Below are 26,463 nucleotides of genomic sequence, written 5' to 3'. Positions count from 1 at the left end.
AGTTTATTACAGTGAAAGGATACAGCTGAAATCAGCAAAGGAAGAAGGCAGATAGGGTGGAGTGCAGGAGATACCAAGCACAAGCTTCCAGTTTCCTGTCCAGTTGTCCTGTTCCAGTGCTCAATTTTCTCAGCACCAACGTGTGACAACATGTGTGAGGTGTTGCCAACGAGGCACGCCAAGACTTTGATATCCAAAGTTTTTATTGGGGGTTAATCACATGGGCATGCAGTGCCTGCATAACTCACTTTAACTACTCAGTCTCCAGCCCCTAGACTTCAAACTGACACAGCATGACCCAAGGGCTCCATCATACAAACCACTCTTGTCAGGCAGGAAACTCCAAGGGCTCAGACTTCATTTCCCAGTAACTGGTCAAGAGCCAGTCCTGAAGCCCCTTGGAATGTATAGAGTTTGGGCAACTAAGTCCTGCTGTGTTAACCTTTTCCTGAAACTTACTTAGCACTTATTATGTGCCACCTTTTATGATTAACTTCTTTTTTACCAAGTGAGTTGTATTTCCCCAGCTGGGGTGGAGGACATCATAAGAGCAGCAACAGTGTCTCATACCTTTTAGTATCCTGGGGGCTTGCAGAGTTCCATATATTAACAGACACCCAATAGTCACTTCTGTTTCATGTGATTAAGGCTCATCTTCCAACTAGACTATAAACTTCCAGAGAAAAAGAACTGGACTGTGCCTGTTTTTTGCATACCTTTTGGTGCCCAGATGTTATGGTCTGAATGTTTGTGTCCCCTCAAGATGCATATGTTGGAACCTAATCACCAATGTGATGGTATTGGGATGTCATTAGGTCATGAACGTGGAGCCCTCATGGATGGGATTAGTGCCCTTATGAAAGATGACTCAGAGATCCCTCACTCCTTCTACCATGTGAGGTTACAGGCAGAGGTGCTGTTTATGAACCAGGAGGTGGGCTTTCACTAGGCACTGAATCTGTTGGTGACTTGATCTTGGACTTCCCAGCTTCCAGAACTCTAAGAATCTTAACGAATTTCTGTTTTTTATAAGGCACCCAGTCTATGATATTTTGTTATAGCAGACCAAATGCACTAAGACACCAGATCAGGGCCTTAATATGGTAGGTGCTCAACAAATATTAGATGGTCAATGAACGTAAACATTCCCTTTTTCTCTGGGTCTCTTTGCTGAGGCCAGACCAATGCTTCATAAATGGATGGAGAGAGAGAGAGACAGAGAGTGTTTTGCAGAGAAATGAATTGCAGCAATGAAAAATCAGCACAGGATTTTTTTAAAGACCAAAGCTTTTATTCCAATCAGGAGTCATTTACTTTTGGAAGCTATTTCTCTGAGTCCTTTGTGAAGAGGACAGCCTCAGTGATGCTCTCAGTGATGTAATCTATGTTGTAGGAATTGATACAGGTGAAGTTGATCCGCCCATTCTTGGGGATGTAGATATGCTTTTTCTTGACCAAGTATTCCACCTGTTGGGCTGGTGATGACCATAGGGTCTCAGATCCTGAGGTGGCCACCTCTAGCTCCCCTCTAGCCTAGGGTGAATTATGGAGGACAGGGAGTGTCAGCCGTTCTGGGGATCCAGAAGAATCTTTAAAGCAGCTCTACTTTCCTCAGGAAAGGATCAAAATGTGGGGTGAAGCTAGGGACTGGTCACCTAGTCCATGAAGTTTATGCTCAAATACAAGCCCAAATACAAGGTCAGAAAGGGGGGAGCTGTCCCTTCCTAGACACTTACAGCTGAGTCCAAGATAGCTATGGGACCCCTTCTGCTCAGTGATGTGATCCCAGGAGCCTGGGGTTCCCAGGAGCCGGAGCTTCTCCTTCACTTTTTCCTTGGTCATCATGACGTTCTCTACAACCCCTTCCAGACTCTGTTTCCTGCCAAGGGAAGGACATCAAGAAGTTAAGAGTATAAGGTCTCCCCGTGCTCTCAACCTCCTCACTGCCTTTCCCCTCTTCTCCCTTCAAAAGTGGTGGAGCCAGGCATCCACCTGGGATGGTTATAAATGGGAGGGGGTTTCAGCCCATATTAATGTAAGCAAGCGAAGCAGACTCTCAGGCAGACTGCCAGAGTAGCAGGCCCTTGGTGCTTCCTCATCTCCTCCTGCAATCTGGGAATGCTCAAATAATTCAATAATAATTTGACCTGTGTCCAAAAAGAGCATCCTATTACCCATTGCCCCAAGGCTGGGCAACCCTCAGCATAGCCGCTGCCACTGGTACACAGTGGCTCCTCAGTAAAGAGTAAAGAAGCAATGTGGGGGCTTCCCTGGTGGCGCAGTGGTTGAGAATCTGCCTGCCAATGCAGGGGACACGGGTTCGAGCCCTGGTCTGGGAAGATCCCACATGCCGCGGAGCAACTGGGCCCGTGAGCCACAACTACTGAGCCTGTGCGTCTGGAGCCTGTGCTCCGCAACAAGAGAGGCCGCGATAGTGAGAGGCCTGCGCACTGCGATGAAGAGTGGCCCCCGCTCGCCGCAACTAGAGAAAGCCCTTGCACAGAAACGAAGACCCAACACAGCTAAAAATAAATAAATAAACTTATTTAAAAAAAGAAGAAGAAGCAATGTGGGCAGGAAGAGAAGAAGCCACTGCATCCTGTGAGTCAGCAAGTCTGTGGGTATCCAGAGGCTCTGCCCACCCGTCCTGCCCCACCCCTCCCCCTTACCATTCTCCCTGAATAGCCGGGTTACAGAGGACAGAGGTGATAATGCGAGCACCCGTGGTAGGAGGGTTTAGCCACAGGGCCCGCGCGAAGTTCATCAGCTGCGAGAGGACGCGGAGCAGGAGCTGGTTATTGAGTGCCACCACCGCGAGGATCCCCACTTCTTCGTCTGCAGCATTGGGACAGACAGCCTGTCTCAGCGCCCTCTCTGCCATTCCAGGGCCGTGCCCACAGTCTCTGCCTCTTGCCTTGCTGAAGAGAGGACTGGACTGCGGCGCCCGCCACCCAGCCCAGCCAAGCTGGCATCCACGCCCCGGGAAGCTGCCACAGGCTCCTCTTGCAGGAAAAAGTAGCCACAGGTAAGAGCCTTAAAGGTGGAAGGGACTTGAAAGATCACTAACTCCCACCCCTCGTCTTATAGTGGAGCAAGCAGAAGCCTGAGAGGCGTGAAATGAGTCAGCTAGAGTCAGTTTTAGCAGCTGAGCTGAGACCATACCACAGAACCTGACTGGTAGCTCAGTGCCCTTCCCTTCTGCCACCGATGCCCTCTCTGGAGGCCTGGGCTCTCTCCAGAGGGTAGGAGATGTCAAACGGGTCGCTCGTGCCCAGGGTGGGGCACCACCAGGCCTTCCCTTCTCCTCCAGCCCACGTCATACCATAAATACCAAAATTCTTGGACAGAGACTGGCTGCAGAAGAACTCAAAGCCTTGAGACACAAAGTATTGTAAGAATCTAGCATCTTCTTCCAGGTCACCAGTAGCTAAACCTTGATAGGGAATGTCAAAAAATGGAAATATCTGCTTGCTCTGTAGGAGAAAGGAGAATGAGAAAAGGAAGGGACTGATGGAGGCGTGGGAGGTGGTGAGAGGGAGGGGAGCCAGGCGGGAGGGTGGGCTCACCTTCATGAGGACCATCAACTGTGTCCACTGACCCTGTGTCAGCTTGCAGTTGCCGATGTTCCCGATCACGAAGATACAGCCATGCGGGGCCCGCTGCGGGTAGAGACTGTCTCGTCAGGTGCTTCCTTGACCACGTAAGTTGTGGCACCGAGACATTGGGAGGAGACGTGGTCCTCTGTGTTGGTTCCTACTAAAGGGCTATGAATCCAAGCCTAGAAAAGGCCTTGGTGATTGAAGGGGGCAGGAAAGGAAAGGAAAGCTGTGAATCAAGTCTCGGGGGTTGCTTCTGAGCGGGTACATCTACCTCCACCACATCGAGGAGCATGCTGGGGTCCAAGCGCAGCCGTGCGGAGTCCCAGAAGGTGTGTTCATAAACTGTAAAGCCCATGTCCTGGAAGACGAGTCCATGCGGTTCTGTGGGAAGACATCCCCCACCAGCTGGTACCCGGCAAGTGGAAAGATGGAAGCAGACACACCAGAGAGTGAGCCTGAGGGGGAGGGTCAGTGGCCGAAGGCAGGGCAATAATAGGAGAGGGACAAGCATACCTTGGCTAGTCCACCATGTTCCTCATGACAGAGAGTGAGGAGGACAACAGTGAAGATTGCAAATGGGGTAGGAATCAGGAACAGGGGACGGGGGTCTGCTGTCGCCCTCACTTGCCTAACACTCACCTTTTTGAGAAGAAATGATGTAAACTATTTGAGAATCCCGACGCCAAGTTTTGAGGAACTGGGCCCCCAGTTGGAAAGCACCGCTGTCACCTACCGTGTGCACACCCCCTGCCTGCCAGCAAAACAGAAGCAGAAGTAGCACCTGCAGGCACTGATGTTTCCCAGAAAAAGTTGGGGAAGGAGGGTCACTTCCTCATGGAGGTCAAAGCAACATGCTCCAACACATACACCTCCGTTGACGCATTCAGCCAGATTTACCGAGCACCTACTATGTGCCAGACACTGTAGTAGGCACTTGGGATGCATAAGGGAACAAAAAGAACACCCTCCACCCCCGTGGTGCTCACGTCCATACCAGGCATGGGCAGCCTTTGTCTACAAAGGGCCAAGTAGTCAATGTTTTAGGCTTTCAGGCCATATAACTACTCAACTCTGCCTTTATAGCAGAAGGCAGCTCTCGACAAGGCAAGCAAATGATGATGGCCATGCTCCAATAACATTTTCTGGACACTGAAATTTGAATTTCATGTAATTTTCATGTGTCCCAAAATATTATCCCTCTTTGATTTTCAACCATTAAAAAAAAAAAAAAAAAAGAGTGATGGTGATACCAGCCCCACTTCAGATTCAGATCATCCCCTTCTTAAAAGAGCTTGCACATGATCGTGTGGGCTGGTGCAAGAGCCCTGGTTTTGGGTCCTGATCCTGACTCTGCCCTCCAGTGACCAAGGTTGGGACTCCTTGAGCCTCAAGGGGCCCCTCCAAAGTCTCTTTCAGGTTTATGATTGTACATCCCCGATCCCCAATCTCCGCTCCTTGTGTCTCGGTGAGTAAGGAAAGGGCCCTGCTTCTCACCCTGTTCTCCATAATGACTTGGCTGTTCTTTCCAAAGAGGAGGTTCAAGGAGGCCTGGATGAATGATTTCATGCCCATCACTGGCGTGTACTCAAAGTTCAGGGAGGGATCCTGGGCGATCTGCGTTCGGGTCTTGCGCACGACAGAGGACACCCAGGGTTGGCCTTGGCTGGTCATGCAGACTGTGAGGGTAAGGGAAGAGGGGGCTCTTAATGCCCACCTCAGCATCTGCGAGTTTGGGCTCTTCAGAAAGCCCACAAATCTGTCCTGCCTCTCTTGGGGCTTTGGGAAGTCACCTAGGAAAAGACAACTTTCCTTTTCTTTTTCCCCTTTTATAAAAACAATGTGTAGTTTGTGAATGTATCTAATTTTCATCTTTTTAAAAAAGGCAACAGAAACTTATGCCATTTAAAGGACAAAAATGATAGACAACGTGAGAGTTGTAGGTACATGAGACTGAACAAAGGTGACACTGACTTTCACCACGACAAGGGCTGGCTGCATCCCAGAACAGTCCATTTTAGGAGCCATTCTCAGTCCAGGAGTGGAGGAGGGAGTGGGTAGAATGAAGAGGCTTAAGAAAGTACAGTGTCCTCGCAGGCCCCAAGCGTAGAGCTGGGGGAGAGGATACAGCTCTTACCAAATCCCAGGAAACCCGCAGAGAAGGGCAGAGGGCACAGAATGACCCAGGAGGTTTTCTGCTCTTTTATCCACTGGGCAATTCTGTTAACAGGAGCAGAGCTGTCTGTCTGGGGAGGCTTGGGCTCTCTCCCAATACGGCGCTCCTAGAGGCAATGATGGTAGACTAGGTCTCACACTCCAAAACTACGAGGCACCTACCTTTATAGGCCAGGAACATCTTGTTAGGGTGGTCATCTTGTTTGTAGGTCTTCAGCAAGCTGCCTTCTAGCTTCTGGGCTAGGGGCACGTCCGTGAACACAGACATCGTCGAGGGAAAGTAGAGCCAAGGCTATGCTTCCGCTCTCGAAGGCTTCCGCTCTGCAGCATTCCTCCAAGTCTGGATCCGACAGACCAGCCTCTTCCCAGAACCTTGGCAACTCCAACGCAGAGGGTCTGGACAACTGGTCACCAGAGCAACAGAACCCCACCACTCACTGTCTCCGCGGTAGCCATTCTCCAGGGCTACGGGAATACTGCAAGACAACGGGGGAGAACCCTCTGAGACAGGGGGCCGGGGGAGGGCGTAGGGAGGACCTGGAAGTCCCAGGCACCTCTCCCTAACTCACTGGCTCCTCTAGTCACCTAATCCAAAATAACAAGTCAGCCCCTTAGAAGATGGGGCAACGCAGGCAGCCGTGAGCGCGGTGAGGGCTCCTCCTGCAGATGGGAAAATCTCTGACCTAGCAGTAACATGAGTCGAGGGATAACATTTTAAAAGCTTCTACTTTCGTTTTGCTCAGGGCTCCAGATCTTTTTTTTTTTAAATAGAAAGAAATCACTGTTTTCTTCTACAGTTATTTTCATAAAGAGTCCTATGTTTAGAACGGTATAATTTGCAACTCTCTAAGCCAGTCCTGTTTCTCTGTTATTTACAGTCAAGACTTCTACATGTGCAAACTGTTTCAGTGGTGGCCGAGCAGCAAGTGTCGAAGGCAGAGGTCAAAGGCGGAAAGCGTTGCCCTCTGCAGGATCGGTCTTGCATTTTGCTTTCTTTCTTTTTTCCAAATGACTTTGTGATCCTTGCAGACATTGTTGGTGTCTCAAATACCTTTGCCAGCCCTGTTGGTGGATAAGGCTTATCTTTCAGATCTACCTTCCAGATTGTCCTTGGCAACAGGAAACCACCTGGCAGGTTACACCTCCATCAGCATCACTTACACCCCCAGGACTGCCCGATCCTGGCATACAAAAAGCCAGCCCTCTTGCCTTGGAGGATGCATGTGGCTCAATTTGCACTTCAGGGCCCATCCCCCAATCAGGCCAAGGCCCCCATCCTTGCATGGCCCCCTCCCCTTCACAACCCTGCTTCCCTCACTTCCTTACAGGTTCCTCCTACAGGGCACTCCCTCTGAAAATCATGTGCCCCAGATCACTGTCTCAGCCTGTGCTTCCAGATAACCTGCCTTGAGACAATGAGAGTGGAAGTTATCCTTATTATTGTAGAAAACTTTAAAACGTCAAAAAACAATAACAAAGAGCACCAATGTCCTACAATCAATCCACAACCACAGTTAACATTTTGGTGTACCCCCCTCTGGTTTCTTCTCTAAGATGTTTATATTTTAAGATGATGGTTATTGGGACTTCCCTGGTGGCGCAGTGGTTAAGAATCTGCCTGCCAATGCAGGAAACACGGGTTTGATCCCTGGTCTGGGAAGATCCCACAGGCTGTGGAGTAATTAAGTCCGTGCACCACAACTACTGAGCCTGTGCTCTAGAGTCCGCGAGCCACAACTGCTGAGCCTTTGTGCCACAACTACTGAAACCTGCACACCTAGAGTCTGTGCTTCGCAACAAGAGAAGCCCGCGCACCGCGAGGAAGAGTAGCCCCCACTCGCCGCAACTAGAGAAAGCCTGCGTGCAGCAAGGAAGACCCAACGCAGCCAAAAAAAAAAAAAAAAGATTATGGAGATCAAAATTGCCGTGTCATTTTTCTTCATACTTTTTTTCACTACACATTTCAGTTGTGAGAATTTTAACATCTGTGCCAATGAGAACTTTTCATGCAGCACGTAATAAAAAACCCAACCTAAACTAGCTTGAGAAAGAGAAGGAATTTCTTGGCTCTATAACGGGCAGCCCAGGGTACATCTGACTTCACTCATCGTTCAAGCCAGAGCGTTATGAGTTGTCAGGGTTCCAGCTCCATTTTCTGTGGTTCCCTTGGCTCTGCTCTTCTGGATGTTTCTCCTTTGTTCTCGGGCTGACTCTGGGCATGGGAGCAAATGCCAATGTAGCACATGTGCAGAGGAAACGCATTTGAGGAATTTACATTGCAGCTCTATTTGCAAATAAACTAAACGTCAATTACTGAAGGAATGTTTACATTAATAATGGGATATCCATATAATGGAATTCCATGCAGATGTTAAAGGCAGCCCTATGTGTACAAATGTATAAAAATATTCAAGACACATCATTAAGTAAGAACAAAGGAGGTACAAATAGATAGCAAAGTGGGGAATATTTGGGGGGATATATCAATAAAAGATGCATTTGCATGTATATGCATAGAAAATCTCTGGAAGGGTGCATGAGAAGCAGGTAACTGTGATCACCTCTGCAAAGTGGAACAGGCTGGCTGGTGAACAAGGGCAGGGAATAACCCTGACTTGCTTTCCACTGGGCACCAACCACTTTGTCCCTTGGAAATGTTAGACCACCTGCATATGATTTCTCATTTAAAAAGTGTTTATGTTTTCAAACAATGGCTGCAGCCTTTCCAGACATTACATCCTCACCATCCAGAAGAAGAGAAAGCGTCTCTTCTCTTGGCTCCTGCAAGAACAAGGAAGTTTCCTTCCTTGAAGCCCCCGGCCCCCTTTCTCTGGCTGCAGTGGGTCACTGGCCCATCCCTGACCAAGGATGGGATACTCTGGTGAGTGTAAACCAATCACCTAGAGCTGAGGGAGGGTGTTCATCCCTCCCAAACTGCACAACTAAGAATGGACAGAAGCATTCCCTAAAGGAGATGCCAGGTGTTCTCAGAAATGGGAGAGGGGAGAAGGGATGCTGGGAAGGCAGTCAGAGAGTGTTCGCTGAATCATCCATTCCCAAGGCTTAAGAACCACTATCTTTTTTTTTTTTTTTTTTTAATTTTGGCTTGCAGCGCGGGCTTAGTTGCCCCACAGCATGTGGGATCTTAGTTCCCCGACCAGGGGTCTAACTCACGTCCCCTGCACTGGAAGGTGGATTCTTAACCACTGGACCACCAGGGAAGTCCCCAAGAACCACCATCTTTAATGGCTATTTTTATGTGTGCTGGTTCTGTGCTTCCAAACGTGTTAAACATCCACGGTCCCCATTGCTGTCTCAGCAGCAGAGGGAAGCAGGGAAGGCTCCTTTCTGGTCTACCCCAGGCTACAGAGAGTGACAGTATGTGGGGAGTAACGGAGGGGGCAATTGGCTTGTGCCTGCGGCTCTGCCTGGAAGCTGATCAGCCAATAACTGGGGATGGAGTGTTTGTGGCCCCAAGTTCTGACCATTCCTGGGGTGTTCTTGCATGACCCTGGGGCTAACACTCTTACATTCATCCAGTCCTAGCCCCTCACTGACACCTGTTTCTCAGGATGTCATTGGGTCCAGCATTTCCGCACTGCCACAGGTACTGGCAACCACGCTGATATCCACACAACATCAGTGTGGATGCCAAGGGTTCATTCTTCTGAAGCCTCTAAAGCCACAAACTCGCACCTACCAAAGCAGCCAGCACATACCTGTCACCCTCTGCATCCCCTGAAACTAGTTCCTTTGGTTTTTACCTATCTCCCCTCTTGGCCACAGCATTGAGACCCCTAACTAGAACTTCATGGTGTTTGGACAGAGGAAGGTCTTTGGTCCTAGGCAGACCTGGCTTTCTGTTTCAGCTCCTCCCTTACATGGCCTTATTTAAGTCACGTAAAATCTCTCCATCTCAGTGTAAGTATTTTTAAATGGGAATAGCAAACATTATAGAATTGAGTGAAGTTTATTATGGAAATGGGCCATTACAAAGAAAGAAGAGCTACAAAATTAAGGTCTACATGCAAGAATTTTTTTAAAAAATAAATTTATTTATTTATTTATTTATTTATTTATTTTAGCTGTGTTGGGTCTTCATTTCTGTGTGAGGGCCTTCTCCAGTTGCGGCGAGCGGGGGCCACTCCTCACCGCGGTGCGCGGGCCTCCCACCATCGTGGTCTCCCCTGCTGCGGAGCACGGGCTCCAGACGCGCAGGCTCAGCAGTTGTGGCCCACGGGCCCAGCTGCTCCACGGCACGCGGGATCCTCCCAGACTAGGGCTCGAACCCGCGTCCCCCGCATCGGCAGGCAGACTCCCAACCACTGCGCCGCCAGGGAAGCCAAGAATTTTTGATTATAGAGTTTATGGTATAGAATTCTTAGGAGGGCTCCTGAAATAAGATGGACATTTGAACAAACTAGGGCTTTAACGTTTTCCCCCAGAAAATTGCAGGCCCACCTCTAATCTCCAGGTTCCAGTAACTATACTCACAGAAGCTAGCTGCTAAAGAGGAATAGCGCCACCGGGCAATCTTCCCATAGCCCATCTCAGGCTCAGCCAAGAAGGACAAAGGATAAAGGAAATTCCTGACGGGAGGTTGGAGGAGAAGGATACCCGCATTAACTGATCCAAAGAGCTCACTCCACTGCTAGGAACGAGAATCCAAAAATGGTTGCACCTTATGTCCATGTCCACATAGATGTGGTGTGTGCTCTTGACCAGTGACTATTGTTTGTCACTTCCCTTCCCCGTTTTTCTAAATGGGGGCTTTTTAGCAGTTTTCCTCCCAGCATTGAACATTAGGTGTCCTGGGCAGTGGGTAAATTCATTTTGAGTCCATAAGCTGCAGTATCATTAGTAGCCACTTTCAGATGAAGAAAAGGCACCTCACCTAGGGATCCAACTTTGAGTTGGATATTGGATGCAACTTTAGGTTGTTCCCTTTGGGGAGGAAAGTGTGAGTTTTTTGTCATGGAAAAATTGCATCATGTTAGGTGAGACAATTCCCGGAATTACATGTTTGGGGAAAAGAACTTGGGCTGATGAGTGCCAAAAGGTAGAATGTGATGGTGCGTCACAAAGTCTGCCCAGAACCGCCTTTCCTACTCCTTCTGGTAACAAATCCCACCCAGCTCCCCAGCCTCGGTTCCCGAATCCGGAGTCACAGGGCTTGCTCTGAGAAGAGGCATGCGGCTGAGCCTGGCCTGTTGGAGTCCTGTTGGAACTGGCAGAGAATAGCCTTTCATTACCCTCTAGTCATGGAGTTCTCAGGAAATTACCCCAAAGCTTCCAGAACCTACTGGCCCCTGACATATGGGAAACACTGAAAAATGCTGCCAACTGCATGAGGGAAGAAGACCGTTGGCGGACTCCAGCCTCTAGTTCCTGTCATATCAGTTTGGATTTTTGGTTTCAAGCAACAGAAACTGACTCTGACTGATGGACGCATCAGAGGGATTTATGGAAAGGGTATCTGGTAGATCGCATACTTGATGGGGAGGCTGGAGATTCTGGGGCAGGAGCATGACCACGATCAGACCACAGAGGGAGGCAGGTGAAGATAAGATAGAGGAATAACAGACAACGCTGTGACTAGCTCCACCCTCACGTTCCTCTGCTGGCCCCGCTGCCCCTGCAGGTCTCACAGATGGGTCTTGGCCGCCACCATCCTTCCTTCCTAATTTCAAGTGTTGCCGAAGCACAGACTAGGAGGCTGTTCTGATTGGCTGAGCCCACTCACGTGACACACTGGCCCCGCCCCATGCTTTAGCCAAGAGGTGGAAGGAGTGAAAGTCTGTTCCTTTCAACTTCAATCCTGAGAGGTGGGCTCTGCCTCCTGCCCAAGACTCAGAAAATGGAGAATTCTCCAAACCTTAGAAAGAGGCAGCCGAAAAGGACACATTTTCACAGTTATATCACACCTTCTCTTCTCTATTTTTTAAAATTTATTTTATTTTAAATTTTATTTAATTTTTGGTTGCATCGGGTCTTAGTTGAGGCAAGTGGGATCCCTCATTGCGGCGTGCGGGCTCTTTGTTGGGGCGAGGGCTTCTCTCTAGTTGTGGCGTGCCAGTTTTCTCTTCTCTAGTTGTGGTGCACGGGCTCCAGGATGCATGGGCTCTGTAGTTGAGGCGCACGAGCTCAGTAGTTGTGGCACATGGGCTTAGTTGCCCCGTGGCATGTGGGATCTTAGTTCCCTGACCAGGGATCGAACCCGAGTCCCCTGCATTGGAAGGCAGATTCTTTGCCACTGGGCCACCAGGGAAGTCCCTCCTCTCTCTTTAAATATCCCACACTGCCTCCCGGTAGTCTCACTTACTGATCTTACTTCTTTTCCCGGAGACAGTAGAAGTAATTGGAAGAAAGTGAACAAATTCTATGAATAGGAGAGAAGACTGAATTAACTAGAAGAGAATTAAATGATCCTTAAATAAAGTAGTGATTAGGTAAATTCTAACTTTAAAAAGATGTGATATCACTGTTCACGCCTAATGATGGAACATTAGAAAGTTGCATAAAATCAAGTGTTGGACAGGAAGTGCTAATAGGTATATAAACTGGTATACACAATTTTTGAAAGCTGTCGATGTTAACAAATTAAGTATTATTAAATTTTATGAGAAAGCAAAGCCACCCATGTTTATATTACACAGCCTATTTGGTTTCCTATAAAAGAACACACTGAAAGATGTTCATTTTATTGCTGTTCATGTTGGTGGAAATGGAGACAATCTCACTGTTCATGAGGGAAATAACTAAATAAAGCGTAATAAATGGATATTATTTTTGCAGCTGTAAGAACCAATCAACTGAATTTTATTTTTTATAAATTTATTTATTTATTTATTTATGGCTGCATTGGGTCTTCGTTGCTGGGTGTGGGCTTTCTCTAGTTGCAGTGAGCAAGGGCTAATCTTCGTTGAGGTGCACAGGCTTCTCATTGCGGTGGCTTCTCTTGTTGTGGAGCACGGGCTCCAGGCACGCAGGCTTCAGTAGTTGTGGCTCGCGGGCTTAGTTGTTCCACAGCATGTGGGATCTTCCTAGACCAGGGCTCGAACCCATGTCCCCTGCATTGGCAGGCAGATTCTTAGCCACTGCATCACCAGGGAAGTCCCATGTACTTTGCTTCTAATAAACACTTTTATCTTTTTCACAATCTTCGTCTCTTTGCTGAATTCTTTCTTCAAAGAAGACAAGGACTGAGGCCCTTCTTCCAGCTTTTCACTGCTGGAATCAATCTGTCAAACTTATTGTTGAGCTGCACCCACAGGCCTGCAAGCCCTGTACTTGTCCAGTCTCAAGAGCCCAGAGTCAGCAACAGAGACATCAATGGTGTAATGGATGAGAGGGATCTTACATGTCTGAAGCAAGGTCTTGGAGCGACACCCCACTGTGTGTGGCAGACGGCAGGCAGGACAAGGCAGTAGTCTTCGCTCCCGGGGTAATAGAGAGATTACCAGTCATAGGGGACTTGACGTCAGGTTGGCTCATCAGTTAACAGGGAAACCAGCAGAGGGGTGCACCCCTCATGGCCCCTTTGATAAACTATCATAGTTGAAATAGTTCTGATCTAAAGATTAGAACAATCACTAGCTAGGGCCGGGGTAAGTACATAGGCATTTACTGATTAGGCTCTATGATTAAGAGGGAAGGTCAGTCAGGTGAGTAGGGTGTAGGTGAGGCAGGGACTGGCCCAGCAGGGGATGTACAGAAAGCAAGACAACAGCCATCTTGGGTAGCCTGACCATACACTTATATATCTGACTCCAGCTTCTTTCCTAACTTCCGACTTGGAAATCCAAATGCCTACATAATATTTCAATAAATCATTCATAGATGTTTCAAATTTACTGTATCCAAAAACTAACTCATAGTTTCATATACTCCCATCATGTCTCCCCATTTTAGTAAGTGGCAAGTCCCTTCTGCCAGGTTCTCAGCCCAAAACTCTTGGTCTCATCCCGGATTTCTCTCTCTTTCTCTTATACCCTACCTCCAAGCCATCAGCAAACCCTGTCAGTTTTACTTTGTAACATATTTAGAATCTGTTCGCTTTAAAATTATTACTTATTGCTGGAAGGGATGGGTGGGTGGATGAGTAGAGGGTACAACCTGTGTTTGGATGGGCGACAGAGGGTACAGTCTGTGTGAAGGTACGAAGAAAAATTAGTTCTTTAGTGAATTTAAATGTCGTTGGGGGAATTCCCTGGTGGTCCAGTGGTAGGACTCTGTGCGTTCACTGCCGAGGGCCCGGGTTCAATCCCTGGCTGGGGAGCGAAGATCCCGTAGGCTGTGCGGTGTGGCCAAAAAATATAAAAAAATAAAAATTAAGTGTGGTCGGAATAAAAGTGCATGGGGGAGAGGAGTGGTGTGAAATCAGGTTAGGAAGGTAGGCACTTGTCCATCTAATGCCAGGCCCTTGTGTTAAGGGGTCTGAATCCTACCCCAAACGCTTCAGAAAAATCACTGAATGATTTTGAGAAAAGGAATGACACTGTCAGATTTATACTTTAGAAAAATCCATCTGTGGGCTTGTGGAAGATGAACTGGAGGGAAGCCAGAACTAGGCAAGAAGGCCCAGTGAAGACTATCTGAGTTAATCCGGTTAAGTGATGAAGGCCTGAGATATACGCTGTGGCTAACGGGTAAACTCACCAGATGTCCTCCATAAAAATACCAGGCACCACACCAAGCCTGGAGGGAGATGTCAGTTCTGCAAAATATCTGCTTAATTTAAACAATATCTTATGTATCATTAATAATATTCACTTACTTTTGTCCAACTTGTCTACCTTTTTTTTTAAGAAACAGATCTTTTTCATTACAACAACTTGCAAGAAATGTTAAAGGAAAGCAAGGCAAAGTTTTCAAAACTGTTTCATTCTACAGGGTCAGAAGTGCAATACCAGAACAGGTCAAACCAGCTAGCCAGCAAGCCTACCAAGGGGATGGGCATGAGGGTTAGGGTTAGGGAGTAAGGACTAGCTTGTTCTTAAAATGTGTTCTTCCCTCTGGGTCTTCACGTAGCGGTGATGTTTGCCATCAGCCTCATATGTTTCTCCTTCCCCCCAAAATGGTAAGAACTTCTTCATTGGGAAAGCAGCTGCCTGTGGCTCTGGGAGAGTGTTCCGACGTCAGTTAGATTCAGACTTGGGCCCAAGGGGAGTCCTCAGAGCAAGGGCTCAGTCACATGATCCAGTGACTGGGAGAGAAAACAGAGAAGCCGTGGGTGGCGCTGAGCTGATGCAAAGCTCTCCCGTGCCCAGCACTCTCTTCTCTGGGAAGAACTGACCCATCCACTCTTCCTTCTGGGAATACCAACAGCAGAAGCAATAAGACTTCATCTTGTTTCTTGCTGAAGAGGCTTTGGGAACTGTGTTTACTGTGTGTTATAAAGTACGGCTCCTCACTAGCAACTCAGAAATGAAAACTGTAGTGAAATGGGTTCTTTAGCTCCTCATTTTCTTAAAAGGCTGGGGAGAAGGAATCATAGAATGACTGGTCATTCCCTCAGGAGGGAAGGACGGAGGCGGAGAGATGCTCTTCCTGGACCAGACAAACAAGAGTTTCCCAGAGTCCTTTGGAGAACAGCAGGCCATGGCAGATCATGGGACCTTCCTGAGCTTGGGGTCCCATTGTATTTTGGTTTCTGATAGGAAATCTTTAAAAACAGGACCAGAGAAGGACTGTTAGAAAGAGCAGCCTGGGGCAGAATTGGGAAGTAAGTTTACATTTGTTTTCTATTATTGGAAATTACCACAAAGCAGCTCAGAACAACACACATTCATTATTTCACTTTCCATGGGTTGGGGGCCTGGGTCTTCTGCTCAGGGTCTCACCAGGCTGTAATGACCGTGTTGGCCAGGGCTGCAGTCTCACCTGGGGCTCAGGGTCCTCTTCCAGGTTCACACGGAACCCATTTCCTTGCAGCTATAGAGCTCACCGTGGCTGGCTTCCTCAAGGCTAGCAGGAACATCTCTCTTCTCTGCGCTCTGACCTTCTTTTAAAGGGCTCACCTGATTAAGTCAGGCCCACCTGAGGATAATCTCCCTTTCTGTTAACCTAAGCCAATTGATTAGGGACCTTAATTACATCTTCAAAATCCCTTCCCCTCTGCCATATAACATGACATAATCACAAGAGTAACATCCCATCACTTTTGCCATTTTCTATTTGTTAGAAGCAAATTACAGGCCCCATCCACATTCAAGGGGAGGGGATTATATAAGGACATGGGTCCTTGGAGGTCATCTTAGAATTCTGCCTGCCACAGAGTCCAAGAGCTTCTGGAGAAAACAGCCCTTCCATGAGGGGTGACTGGAGTGGTTGACAATCTCATGAGATCAGAACTATTCGTTAAAGAGTTCACATGGAAAAGATATGTCAACCATAACCTCAGAATGTGACCTAATTTGGAAGAAGGGTCTTTGCTGATATAATTAAGGCAAAGATCTTGAGACGAGATCATCCTGGATTAGAACAGGCCCCAAATCCAAATCCGATCTGTCTTTGTAAGAGACAGGAAAGGAGAGGACACACGGGGGGAAAGTGAAGACAGAGGTAGACATCAAAGCTATGTGTCTGTAAGTCAGTGAAAGCCGAGAATTGCCACAGCCATCAGAGGCTGGGAACGGGGCCTGGAATGGACTCTCCTTCAGGGCCTCCAGAAGGAACCAGCCCTGTCAACACCTTGATTTCAGACTTCTGGCCTCCAGAACTGTGAGAGAATGAATTTCTGTTGTTTTAAGTCACCAAGGCTGTGGTCATTTGTTGCGGCGGTCTTGGGAAACGAGCACGCTCACTGATCATTGTCTCCATATGAATTAATGTCAAGGAGATGGGCTTGGTGGCCACAGGTACGACACGAACTCAGACTCTACAGAGATGCCAGTTCCCAGAGATGCCCTAGGGGAACCAAAGCAAGACAGCCTTGTAAACCAAGCCACATTCATTACAGAATGTAGGAGATGTCCATTCATTGTTACCCTCTTGTTGCCTCCCTTCACCGATGAATGTGTTTGATTCAGCTGCTGTTAAAAAAAAAAAAAAAAGGCGAAAACAACTATAGCTTAACAGGATAGACGTTTATTTCTCTTTCATTTAAGAGTTTTAAACATAAGCAGTTCAGGGCTAAAAAGATGACTTCACACCGTTAGACACCCAGGCTCCCCATGTCTGGTTCTTCTGCCATTGGCAACACATGGTTGCCATCTCATGACCCAATGTGGCTGCTTTAGTTCTTACCATCACATCTGCATTCCAGCCGGCTGGTGGTGGACAAGCAGACATGGGGGATACACCCTTTCCCTTTCAGATGTGGAAGCTGCACACTTCAATCAGCTAGGACTTAAGTCACTTAGTCACACCTAGCTGCAGGTGAGGCTGCAATGTGTTTTTAGGGAGGCCACGTGCCCCAATAAAACTTAAGGGTTCTGTTACTCAAGGAAGAAGGGAAGAATGGAGAATGGACAACAAATTCTGCCCACAGGAGACAACAAACACAAGGTCTGACTTGACGAATCGCCTCTCAAATCTGGGGCCCAGGGAGATGGGAGAAAAAGCTCGTACATGGAAATCCAGGAGTGCATAGCACGCCCACTACCCTTCTGACTAATTATAGGATGAAACAGAGCCTGGGAAATGTGGGTTTGAGACAGCAGGAATAAGATGAGCATGGAAAGTAAGAGTGTTCCTGCTTCCCCATCACACCCTCAGCTGTGGGTGGAATTGTGTCCCCCTAAAAGAGATGTTGAATCTTAAACTCTGGTACCCCAGAATGTGATCTTATTTGGAAATAGGGTCTTTGCATGTATAATCAAGTTAAAATGAAGTCTTACGGAATTAAGCTGGGTCCTGACCCAATGGCTGGTGTCCTTATAAGAGGAGGGAAATTTGGACACAGACACATGGGGGAGAAGGCCAGGCAAAGATGGAGGCAGAAGTTGCAGTGAGGCAGCTACGAGTCAGGCGACGCCCAGGCTTGCTGGCATCCACCAGAAGCCACAAGAGGCAAAAGGGGATTCTTCCCCCAGAGCCTTCAGAAGGAGCATGGTCCTGCCAACACCTTGATTTTGGACTTCAAGCCTCTAGAACTGTGACAGAATAACTTTCTGTTTGTGGTGATTTGTTACAGAAGGTTTAGCAAACTAATATACCATCTCCCTCTTCCGGTTCCTTAGGGTACATTCTCATGAATGTACCATAAAGCACAGACATCTAAAAGTGCCCTCTCTCTTAAACCTTCTGTCCATCCTTAAAATTACCTCATTATAAATGCTGCACCCCAATGATAGGGTGAGCCAAACTGTGACCAAAAGGTCAGGCACAGGCCAGATCAGGGTGTGAACGTGAAAAGAGAGCTGGAGGGGGAGGTGTACAGTGACATGGAGGTGACACCAGTGCAATCAGCCTGAGGTAGGGATGAACCTGTGGAAGAAAGACCAGGCAGGACATGCCCACAGTGACCAAGGGCAAGTGGGTCCAAGATCCAGGCTGTCAACAGAAGCAGGACCAAACAAAGACCAAAACCAGGAGACCTGGGACTAGTCCGAGCTCCGTACTCCATGACACCCCTTACACTGGAGGAGCCCTTTCAGTTTCCAAATCTTTTCACATACAGCCTCTCATTTGAGCTTCAAAACCAGTGTGCAGGAACTGAGCAGAGCCGTAATATAATCTCCGTTTGATTCACAGGCAAACAGAGATGTTACATCACTTGCTCTGTGTGACTGATGGTGAGCAGTGAGTGAAGGGAAAAGAAAGTGAACTTGGGAGTCTGGTAGACTGGGTTAGAATCAGCACAGCAAGCTCTTTGATTTCTATGCAGCTGTATTTTTTCTTTGTTGTCACTACAACGTTAACATTTGGAGAGCACCTCTTACAGTGTTGGCATATTTATTGATGCTCCCTAAAGGGTCATTTCCTTCCTTCCTTTTTTATTTGTTTTTTCCAGCTCCAAATTCCGTGCAGTGTTGTCTTTCATTGACTAAGGTAATCTTGGCTACTCACAATTCACCTCTCTAGTACTCAGTTTCTTCATCCATTTTATCAAAGGATTGGGCTAAACCATTCCTAGGGTGTCTTCAAGTTTTTGCAAGTCAGGGCAACTTGCAAACTCTGTCCATACCTGTTGTACCTTAAACCGCCATCAGGGGGCGCCTCGCACCGCTTACGCCTTGGATGGAGCACAAAAGCTCTGCATAAACGCTGAAGCTGCAAAGCTCTGCCTAGGGCTCCCCAGAGGTCGATGAGAGCCAGCCATCCCAGTCACCCTCATTCCCCTTCTAAAGGCAAGAGAGGAGAGAAAGGGTTATTCTCCGTTTATTTTATAGATGAGGAAACTGAGGAATGCATTTTGATTTTCCTTAATCCCATAATAGGATGAGCTATGAAAAGAGTTGATGGCCTCATGGAGTTTCTGCTTATCACAGAGTTGAGCATCATACTTCAACTGCTCACTAATTGGCCTAAGGCAGACTAACCGCAGGGCGTTTGGCAGGGGGCTGGGGCGGGCATTAGCACATCTGTACCCCCATTGCCGGCTCCCATTTTTCCCCTGGACAGACACACAAACAAAGACATACTCCCTCCGCCAAGGGGGACTGAGAGGGAGCCTGGACCTCTGGCTTTTAGGATGGAACCATAAAGGACGCTGTTTCCATGGCCTTCACCTGTGGCCCCAGGACGACAGGGAGAAGCTGCTCAACTCTGTAAGGGCTGAGGAATGAAGGTGGTGTGGAATGATAGCCCCGTGACCGCCCACAGGGACCACAGCCTGCACTTACCATCATTCCGCAGAAGAATCTACCACGGGGAGAGTCCTAGGAAAGTCTGTTATCAACCTCCCCCTCCCCCTAATTCTGCCTGCCCCTCAGCAGTCCCACCTGATGCAGAAGGAAGGTTCCCTCTGAAAAACCCAGTCACCCCTCATCCCCTGTCCTCCAGCTCAGCGCTCTCCCCCTCCCACCCCCTCGCTTCTGCCCACGCCCAGGCAGGGCCAGCTGTTCCGCGGGCCCTTTTGTTCTCACTGGTCTGTAAGTCTTCACACCCCTAGGCTCAGAGGATGGTTGTTTGTCTTCCACAGTTCAAGTGCGCAGGCCCCGTGCTAGCGCTAGCGAGAGCAGCCCGCTTGGCATCCAAGGATGTAAGTCTCCCTCAGCCTGACACCTGGCCACAAGGTGCTGGAGAAATGACCAGAGCAGCTGGCTGCGTCTCTGTCTGTCAGATGCACCGGGGACAATTCGCAGACGGAGTCCACAGCCCCAGAGCAAGTCTAAACACTCCAGGGGAGACTGACAGCTGGCACACGGGTGCACGTCGAGCAAGACTCAAGACTTATGAGCCTCTGGATAGCGTTCAAGGACAATTCTACAAACCAGAGCACCCTTCCTCCCCAAAATCATTCTACTCCCCTGCCTAGCACTGACTGGGCAACTTCCCTCAGCGATGCTGGGAAAATATCCAGAGATGAGGAGAGAGCGGAGGTCCTCTTACTTATCCCCAGGCTAAAGCAAGACTTCCTTCTCCCCTAAGGGTTCAACAGTTGAGTCCTTGCCAAGAAACTTTCCATACCTCAGACACCAGAGATCTCACACTGCTCTGGGCTGAAAAGGAGAAAGTCATCTTTGGTATGCAAACATCCTAAGAAATAAAACCTGGACTCCTGGACAAAAGAAAGAAGCTGAGGCCAGGTCCAATTCACAAGTAACACCCATATGTGGAAATCCGCCAAGCTTATCCTCAGGGCAGATCAGAGTTTTATATCCCTGGAGCCCCTGAACTTAGCCAATGCATTGTATGCTGCTGTCATCCAGCACGTTAAACTTTTGATGATTTACTGGCTATCCTGTAAATCAGCCGGGACAATGGTCTCTGCTCATGGAGTTTAAGTAAGAACCCACAAAATGACCCAGGGATTTCCATAGCAATTTTCTTTCCATAGGAAACTGCTTGATAAAGTTCATAAAAATTGAAACAAGGGAAAAAAATTATCAACAAGCTCAAACTTGTAACTCCAGTTTTACTTCAAGAGGATAGTATAGATTCCTGCCTCCCAGGAAAGGGAGTGGGAAGGTAGAGGTTATGGAAAGGATGGGAAATGTCAGAATATATTCATAACCCAAGACATCTGCCCCACACAAACAATGGTCTGCATGTCCAGACACACACACGTACAGCACCAAACAAAACTGGTTCCTGAATCCACCACCGGCGTGTAGCACGAGAGCTCCATATGCCCTGACCCCAGGCACAGTAGCCCCCATTCTCCTGTGGACACACTGCTCAATCCCGCGGGTAGAATGACTTCCAGGAATTTTGGAAAGGGTGGGGAGACAGGCGTGTCAAAGGCTCAAACTCCATCTCCTTCACCCAAACAGACTTCAGTTTTCGTTTCATGAGGATTAAGAAGAAAGGGGCAAGGATTAGTCCAAATTTATTGCCTCGGTCAAAAGCCAGCTCTAAGAAGGGAGAAAGTGGATTATGAAAAGAAAACAAATGGAGAGAAAAGAGGGCAATGGATAAACTGCATTCAATAATATTTATTAATTTGATTTTAAAAGGAAAGGAAGGGATCCATTCTAATGGTTCACCTTCCCACGAACCCAGGAGCCCCCCAAAACTCTAAAGCAGTCCTTCTGACCCTGCTGTGAGGTAGATCAGAGCCGTCCTGTGTCTAAAGTGAGGGAGGCTGGAGCTTAGAGGGCTGTAGTGAGGGAGCCAGGAACCAAACCCCAAACCTTGACCTTTTCTAGCTGCTTCTTCTCAGCCTAGGTCGCCAGGGCCTCCAGTACACTGCCTGGTTCATCAGGGTCTGGGTGGCAGAAGGAATGGAACGAGAGTGCTCTCTTTGCCCTAAGCACACAGCACACAAGTGAGCAAGGGGATGGGTGCCCAGCCAAAGCCAGCCCGGCTGCTGCCAGGGCAGCCAGATACTCAAGCTGCTGAGGTAGTGGTGAAGTTCAGGGGTGGGGTTTAGAAAACATCTCTCGGAAGGAAAGAGAGAGAGAGAGAATGGTGAAAACCCACTTGGTAAGGATTCCCCCTCCCAAGCCAGACCCCCTCCCCCCTCATGGCCCAGTGGTCAGGTTCCGGAGGGCAGAGTTTTCCAGCTGGGAAACTCCACAGGGCTCATTCCGAATAGGCCAGAGGCTCTCCAAAGGTTCTGGATCAATGGAGTTGTTTCTTCAAGGCCTAAGAAAGTCCCCAGGAAGCCCTGAAAAAAATGGAGATGAAAACCCTTCGCCTTGGCTAAAAATGGATGTATCTTGGGGTGAGGGGGCAGAGGGTGGGAACAGGAGCACTAGAGGGAAATGGGTGAAGGTCAGGGACCTTGAGGAGCACGTGCAGTTGCACAAAAGCCTCGGGGACCCACCCTGCCACAAAGCCCAACCCAACTTCAACCTGGCCCGGTGCCTACCTGGGAAGAATTCGCACTCACACGTTCCTGAGCCTGTCTAGCCTTCATCCCAGAAGTGGATTCTCACCTTCATAGCTATCAAACCTTTCAAAGAAACCAAAGCCGAACCCGAGGGCTTTGGGGGGCCTCTAGTCTTCTAGTCAAAGCCAGCCCAAGAGGTGGCAAGAAATCTGGGCAAAGGAACTGAGCTAGAACACCAAAACTAGAGTTGACCAGGCGAGGGGGGCCCTCGGGCACAGCGCGACCGCCCCCTCCCCTCCCGGGCCCACGCTTGCTCCTGGGGTGGAGAACAACCCGCCCGCCCTCCTTTGCTTCAACCCCAGGGCAGGGTGGGTTGGGATGTGGGAAAAGAAAGGGCCCTGGGTTCCACTTTGGTTCCCTACTCCGTGCCCCCCTTCCCTCGATGCAGAGACCCCAGCCCCATCTGCTACCGAACCCCGAGCTCAAAAAATTGACCGAAGGAGATACCGAGTGCTTCCGGATACCGAGCCGCCAACACCTTCGCCTCGACTACCTACCAGTCGAGCGGTGGGCGCTGCCTGGATTCTGCGGGGCTGGTCAGGGCCGCGGGGGCGCCGGAAGGGGCGCGGGGCGGGGAGGCGGCGGCGAGGTGCTCCTCGGGGCGGCAGCGGCCCAGCAGGCGGCGGAAGGCGCTGCGAAAGTCGGGGCTGCGGCAGTAGATGAGCGGGCTGAAGGCAGATTTGGCATAGCCTAGCCAGTTAAGGGCGAGGAAAGCCGGGCCGGGCACTAGAGACGGGCTCCCGAGGGCGCGCAGCACGTTGACTACAAAGAAGGGCAACCAGCAGAGAGTGAAGGTTCCCATGATGAGCCCCAAGGTGAGCAGGGCGCGGTGTTCCCGCAGAGGCAGAAGGCGCGCCGGCCGCCGGCCGTGGGAGGGCACCCCTGCGGGCCAGGCGCACGGCCCCGCCGGGGCGGGGTCCAGGGAGCAAGACGGAGCCCGCGGAGACTCCTCCGGCGGGAAGCGGCCCAGCCCCCGGCGCAGCAAGCGCAGCTGGCGCGTAGCCACCGCGAAAACTCGCGCGTAGACGAAGAGCATCACCAGGAGCGGAAGGTAGAAGGAGACGGAGGAAGAGAGCGGCGCGTAGGGCATGTTGGAGGCGAAGGCGCAGCAGCGCGGTTTGGAGTGGCAGCGCTGCGCCTCGGCGTCGGCCCCGACGCGCCACCATTTGCTCATGATGGGCGCAAACGACACCGCGGCGGACACGACCCACACCGGGACCACTGCTGCCCGGGCTCGGCGTTTGGTGACCAGCGCGCCGTAGCGCAGCGGGTCGGTCACGGCCAGGTAGCGGTCCACCGCCAGGGCGCACAGGGTTTCCATGCTGGCGGTCACACACAGCACGTCCACCGAGGTCCACAGCTCGCAGCCGGTGGCGCCCAGGGGCCAGTGGCCGGTCAGCGCCAACGCGGCCCCCGGCGGCACTACCAGGAGCACCACCACCAGCTCGGCTGTGGCCAGCGAAGTCACGAACACGTCGGTCATGGTCTGGAGTTTCGGCGTCCGGGCGATGGCCACGGTTACCAGCAGGTTGCCCCCAACGGTGGCCAGCACCGCCAGCGCCAACAGCGCCCCGCCAGTGCCACCGCCCACGGCACCCCGCTCGCGTTGGCAGTATTGGGCGCCTGGGTGGGGACATCTGGCCACGGGGCCAGGGAGCTGTTCCCGTGCGGCCAGGGAGCCATTCCCGCGTCGCGCGTGGGGCGGGAGGGAAAGAGGGAAGGGGTCTCGCAGCTTACCCGGCTCAGGGGACGGGGCAGCGGGCCGTGGGAGCGATTCCCCCGGCCTGGGCCATCCTCCCCAGTTGACCGGCGAGAATGCACAGCCTGCCCCCACCCCGCCCCCGACCCCGACCCCGCGTTGGGTGCCACCACTGGGGAGGGGGTGGGAGGAGGAGTGGCGGCCCTTAAAGGGGCAGCGGCCAATAGTCGCGACGCTCGGCGTCTGGAGGGAAATTGGGGCGTGCGGAGGGAAGCGCGACGGATGCTTGACTCCTCCATTAGCTAAATCCGGAGTAAGATTTGTAAGAGGTAAGTCACGCCGTGTGTTCTCTGCCACGATGTGTCCGCTCCTGCCGTGACCGGCTCCACACACTCAGCGCAGCGCTCCAGCGGCGTGGGTTTTCTGCACCAATTTCCCCTGAAGGCGCAGCAACAACTCTCGGGGAAGGGACAGGAGAAGCCCCCGCGCCTTTACCGTGTCGGAGGAAAAGGTAACCCTCCCAAGGCAAACAAGACTACCCACAGCAGCCCCTCGTCTACTTGGGTGTCCCTCCCCCTAAGATATTGTAAGTTAAGTCATAGAGGGCAGCCAGGGCCTTCCCTGTTCTCCCAAGACCCCCTTCCAATGAGATCTGGCCCCCTTCCCTTCTATTCACTTACCCTCTCTGTCACTCTAGTTTCCCTTTTTTTTTTTTTTCCTTTTCAAATTTTCCATTTTCCAGGAGTCTTTATCATTGCCTGCTCATTTGAATTTGAATTTGGCCTCAGGTAGCCTAAGATGCTGAGAGTTTCCATTTCTCCGTCTTCCACATCGCCCCCTCCACACACTTTCCACCAAGAAAACTTCTAGGTGAGCCCCTTCTCTTAAAATGCTCCTGTTGTAGAGATGGGTTAAAAATGAACGAATGGATTCCAGCTTGAGGCTTATCCACCGTCAGCCCCAGCTCTCCACAAATCTTCCATCACCATGGCAAAGTCTTCTCTCTACTTCCCTGAAGATTTTATTCATGAACATTTAAAAATTAGAAGACATTGGGCTGAGGAATCCACACGTCGCGTCTTGGAGTGTGAGGAACCACAGGCCTGGTATTTTAGTGTCCGCTGAAGTCTCTCTTACAATCACATCAGAGGATCCCTTCGCCTGAAGAAGCCCAGGGCCTCCTCCCCTCCCCTTTCCCTCACCCACACTGATGGCTGGTTCCCAGCCGGGCTCTCCCGGTGGCTAAGCCAGTTCCTCTCAAAGTGGGTGTGGGGAGATTAGGCTGCAAAACAGTGTTCAAGCTGAAGGGCAGGAAGGTATGACACCTTCATTAAGTCCTATCGGATACTGATCCTTGAGCCTTCTTGCTTCCTCCCCTGAAACAATGGGACAAAAAGGGGGGAAATTATCATGGAAAATGCCTCCAGGGCCATGCCTTAGTGAGAGTCTTCTGAACAGCTCTGTATTTCAAAAGAACCCTGTAGAGTCACTGGTCTAAGCAATCCCTCTGGGAGGCTGAGCCAGAGCCTGGGAGTTAGAGAGACTGGAGGGGAAGTGAGGACCGAAAATTATCCCCAAGGAAAAAGAACCCAGCTGCTCACCCACGAGCAGGGTTGGTCAGTGGCTCCCAAGCAAATGCCTTTTGTGCCCATGCTGTACCCCAGGCAAGCCTTTGGATCCATGGAAGTGCATCATGGGTAAAGGTGGAGAGGCCCGGCCTCTACACCCCACCTCCAGTCACTACCAAGCTTTGCAGGCCCCACTTGGCCAGAGTCTTGACCGTGGCCGCTTGCTGACCATCAGGGCGGTCACTCCCAAGTTGGGTTTTGCAACACCCTAGAGCGTTGCCAGTTACCACAAAGGGGTGGCGGAAGATTCTCCAAGAGTAATCTCTAAAACAAATCCATGTCATGCAGCAGGGTGTTTTGTTTTTTGTTTTTTCCAGGACATCAGAGTTGGTGGAGGGAAGGGAGAGGGGTGCCAGGAAGTCAAGCAGCTTCAAAGGCTGCTGTTCCTCTAGCGGTGACCTTGGGAATCTGAGGAAGTGTGTAAAAATGTTTACATGTCAAAAAAAAGACAAGATTTCCCGAACCACGTGAGCGTGCCTGCGTTTGCGGAATGATGAGGCCAATAACCAAAGGATAGATTGTGAGGAGAGGAATCCGGGCCCCTGTCAGTGGAGGCATTTAGGAGCCAGCAGAGAGCAGGGCTCCAGCACCTGGAGAGCTTCCTCCTTTGCTCTGGCCCATCCCCTAGCCCACCTTTCTCAGTCTGGCCTCCCCACCTCACCGACCACCTTGGGGCGCCGCAGGGAGAAGGGGTCCCTCCTTTTCCACTTTGGTCTCTTTTTTTTCGTGCTTTTGTGTTTCTTACTTTTCTCTTTTGACTAGGTAATGCATCCACATTATTCAGCCATCAAAGTATACAAAATGCATGTAATACAAAGTTGCCTGCAGCCCGGTTTTCAACTCCCTAACAGATAACCACCATTAATTAGTCTCTTGTTTATCTTTCCAGTAATATTTTATATATAAACAGGTCAATGCAAATAC

General features: G+C 50.0%; 2 protein-coding genes across 2 annotated transcripts; both read right to left on the bottom strand.

Moving 5' to 3' along the window:
- Positions 1 to 1,323: 1,323 nt before the first annotated feature.
- GOT1L1 (glutamic-oxaloacetic transaminase 1 like 1) lies at positions 1,324 to 6,084 on the bottom strand. Its single transcript, XM_007170102.2, has 9 exons — positions 5,934 to 6,084; positions 5,094 to 5,275; positions 4,239 to 4,350; positions 3,871 to 3,980; positions 3,567 to 3,659; positions 3,323 to 3,473; positions 2,670 to 2,835; positions 1,737 to 1,879; positions 1,324 to 1,475 (listed from the first exon to the last, which is right to left on the bottom strand). Exons 1-9 carry the CDS (start codon positions 6,037 to 6,039, stop codon positions 1,324 to 1,326), a joined length of 1,215 nt encoding a protein of 404 aa, XP_007170164.2. The 5' UTR covers positions 6,040 to 6,084.
- Positions 6,064 to 23,895, bottom strand: ADRB3 (adrenoceptor beta 3). The gene is given in 3 exon segments (XM_028163489.2): positions 6,064 to 6,247; positions 22,710 to 23,790; positions 23,793 to 23,895. Coding segments are annotated over 3 exon segments (1,368 nt in total).
- Positions 23,896 to 26,463: the final 2,568 nt, after the last annotated feature.

The sequence above is a fragment of the Balaenoptera acutorostrata genome, chromosome 21 (genome assembly GCF_949987535.1).
Source record: "Balaenoptera acutorostrata chromosome 21, mBalAcu1.1, whole genome shotgun sequence".
Taxonomy (NCBI): domain Eukaryota; kingdom Metazoa; phylum Chordata; class Mammalia; order Artiodactyla; family Balaenopteridae; genus Balaenoptera; species Balaenoptera acutorostrata.
The sequence above is the reverse complement of the archived record's forward strand: the minus strand, read 5'-3'. Positions and strand labels throughout refer to the sequence as shown.

Coding starts and splice junctions, on each gene's coding strand:
- GOT1L1 (XM_007170102.2), bottom strand. CDS start 6,039: ATGTCTGTGTTCACGGACGTGCCCCTAGCCCAGAAGCTAGAAGGCAGC. Junction 4,351..5,093: donor AAGTCATTATGGAGAACAGG/GTGAGAAGCAGG, acceptor TTTTGCTGGCAG/GCAGGGGGTGTGCACACGGT. Junction 3,981..4,238: donor CATCATTTCTTCTCAAAAAG/GTGAGTGTTAGG, acceptor GTCTTCCCACAG/AACCGCATGGACTCGTCTTC.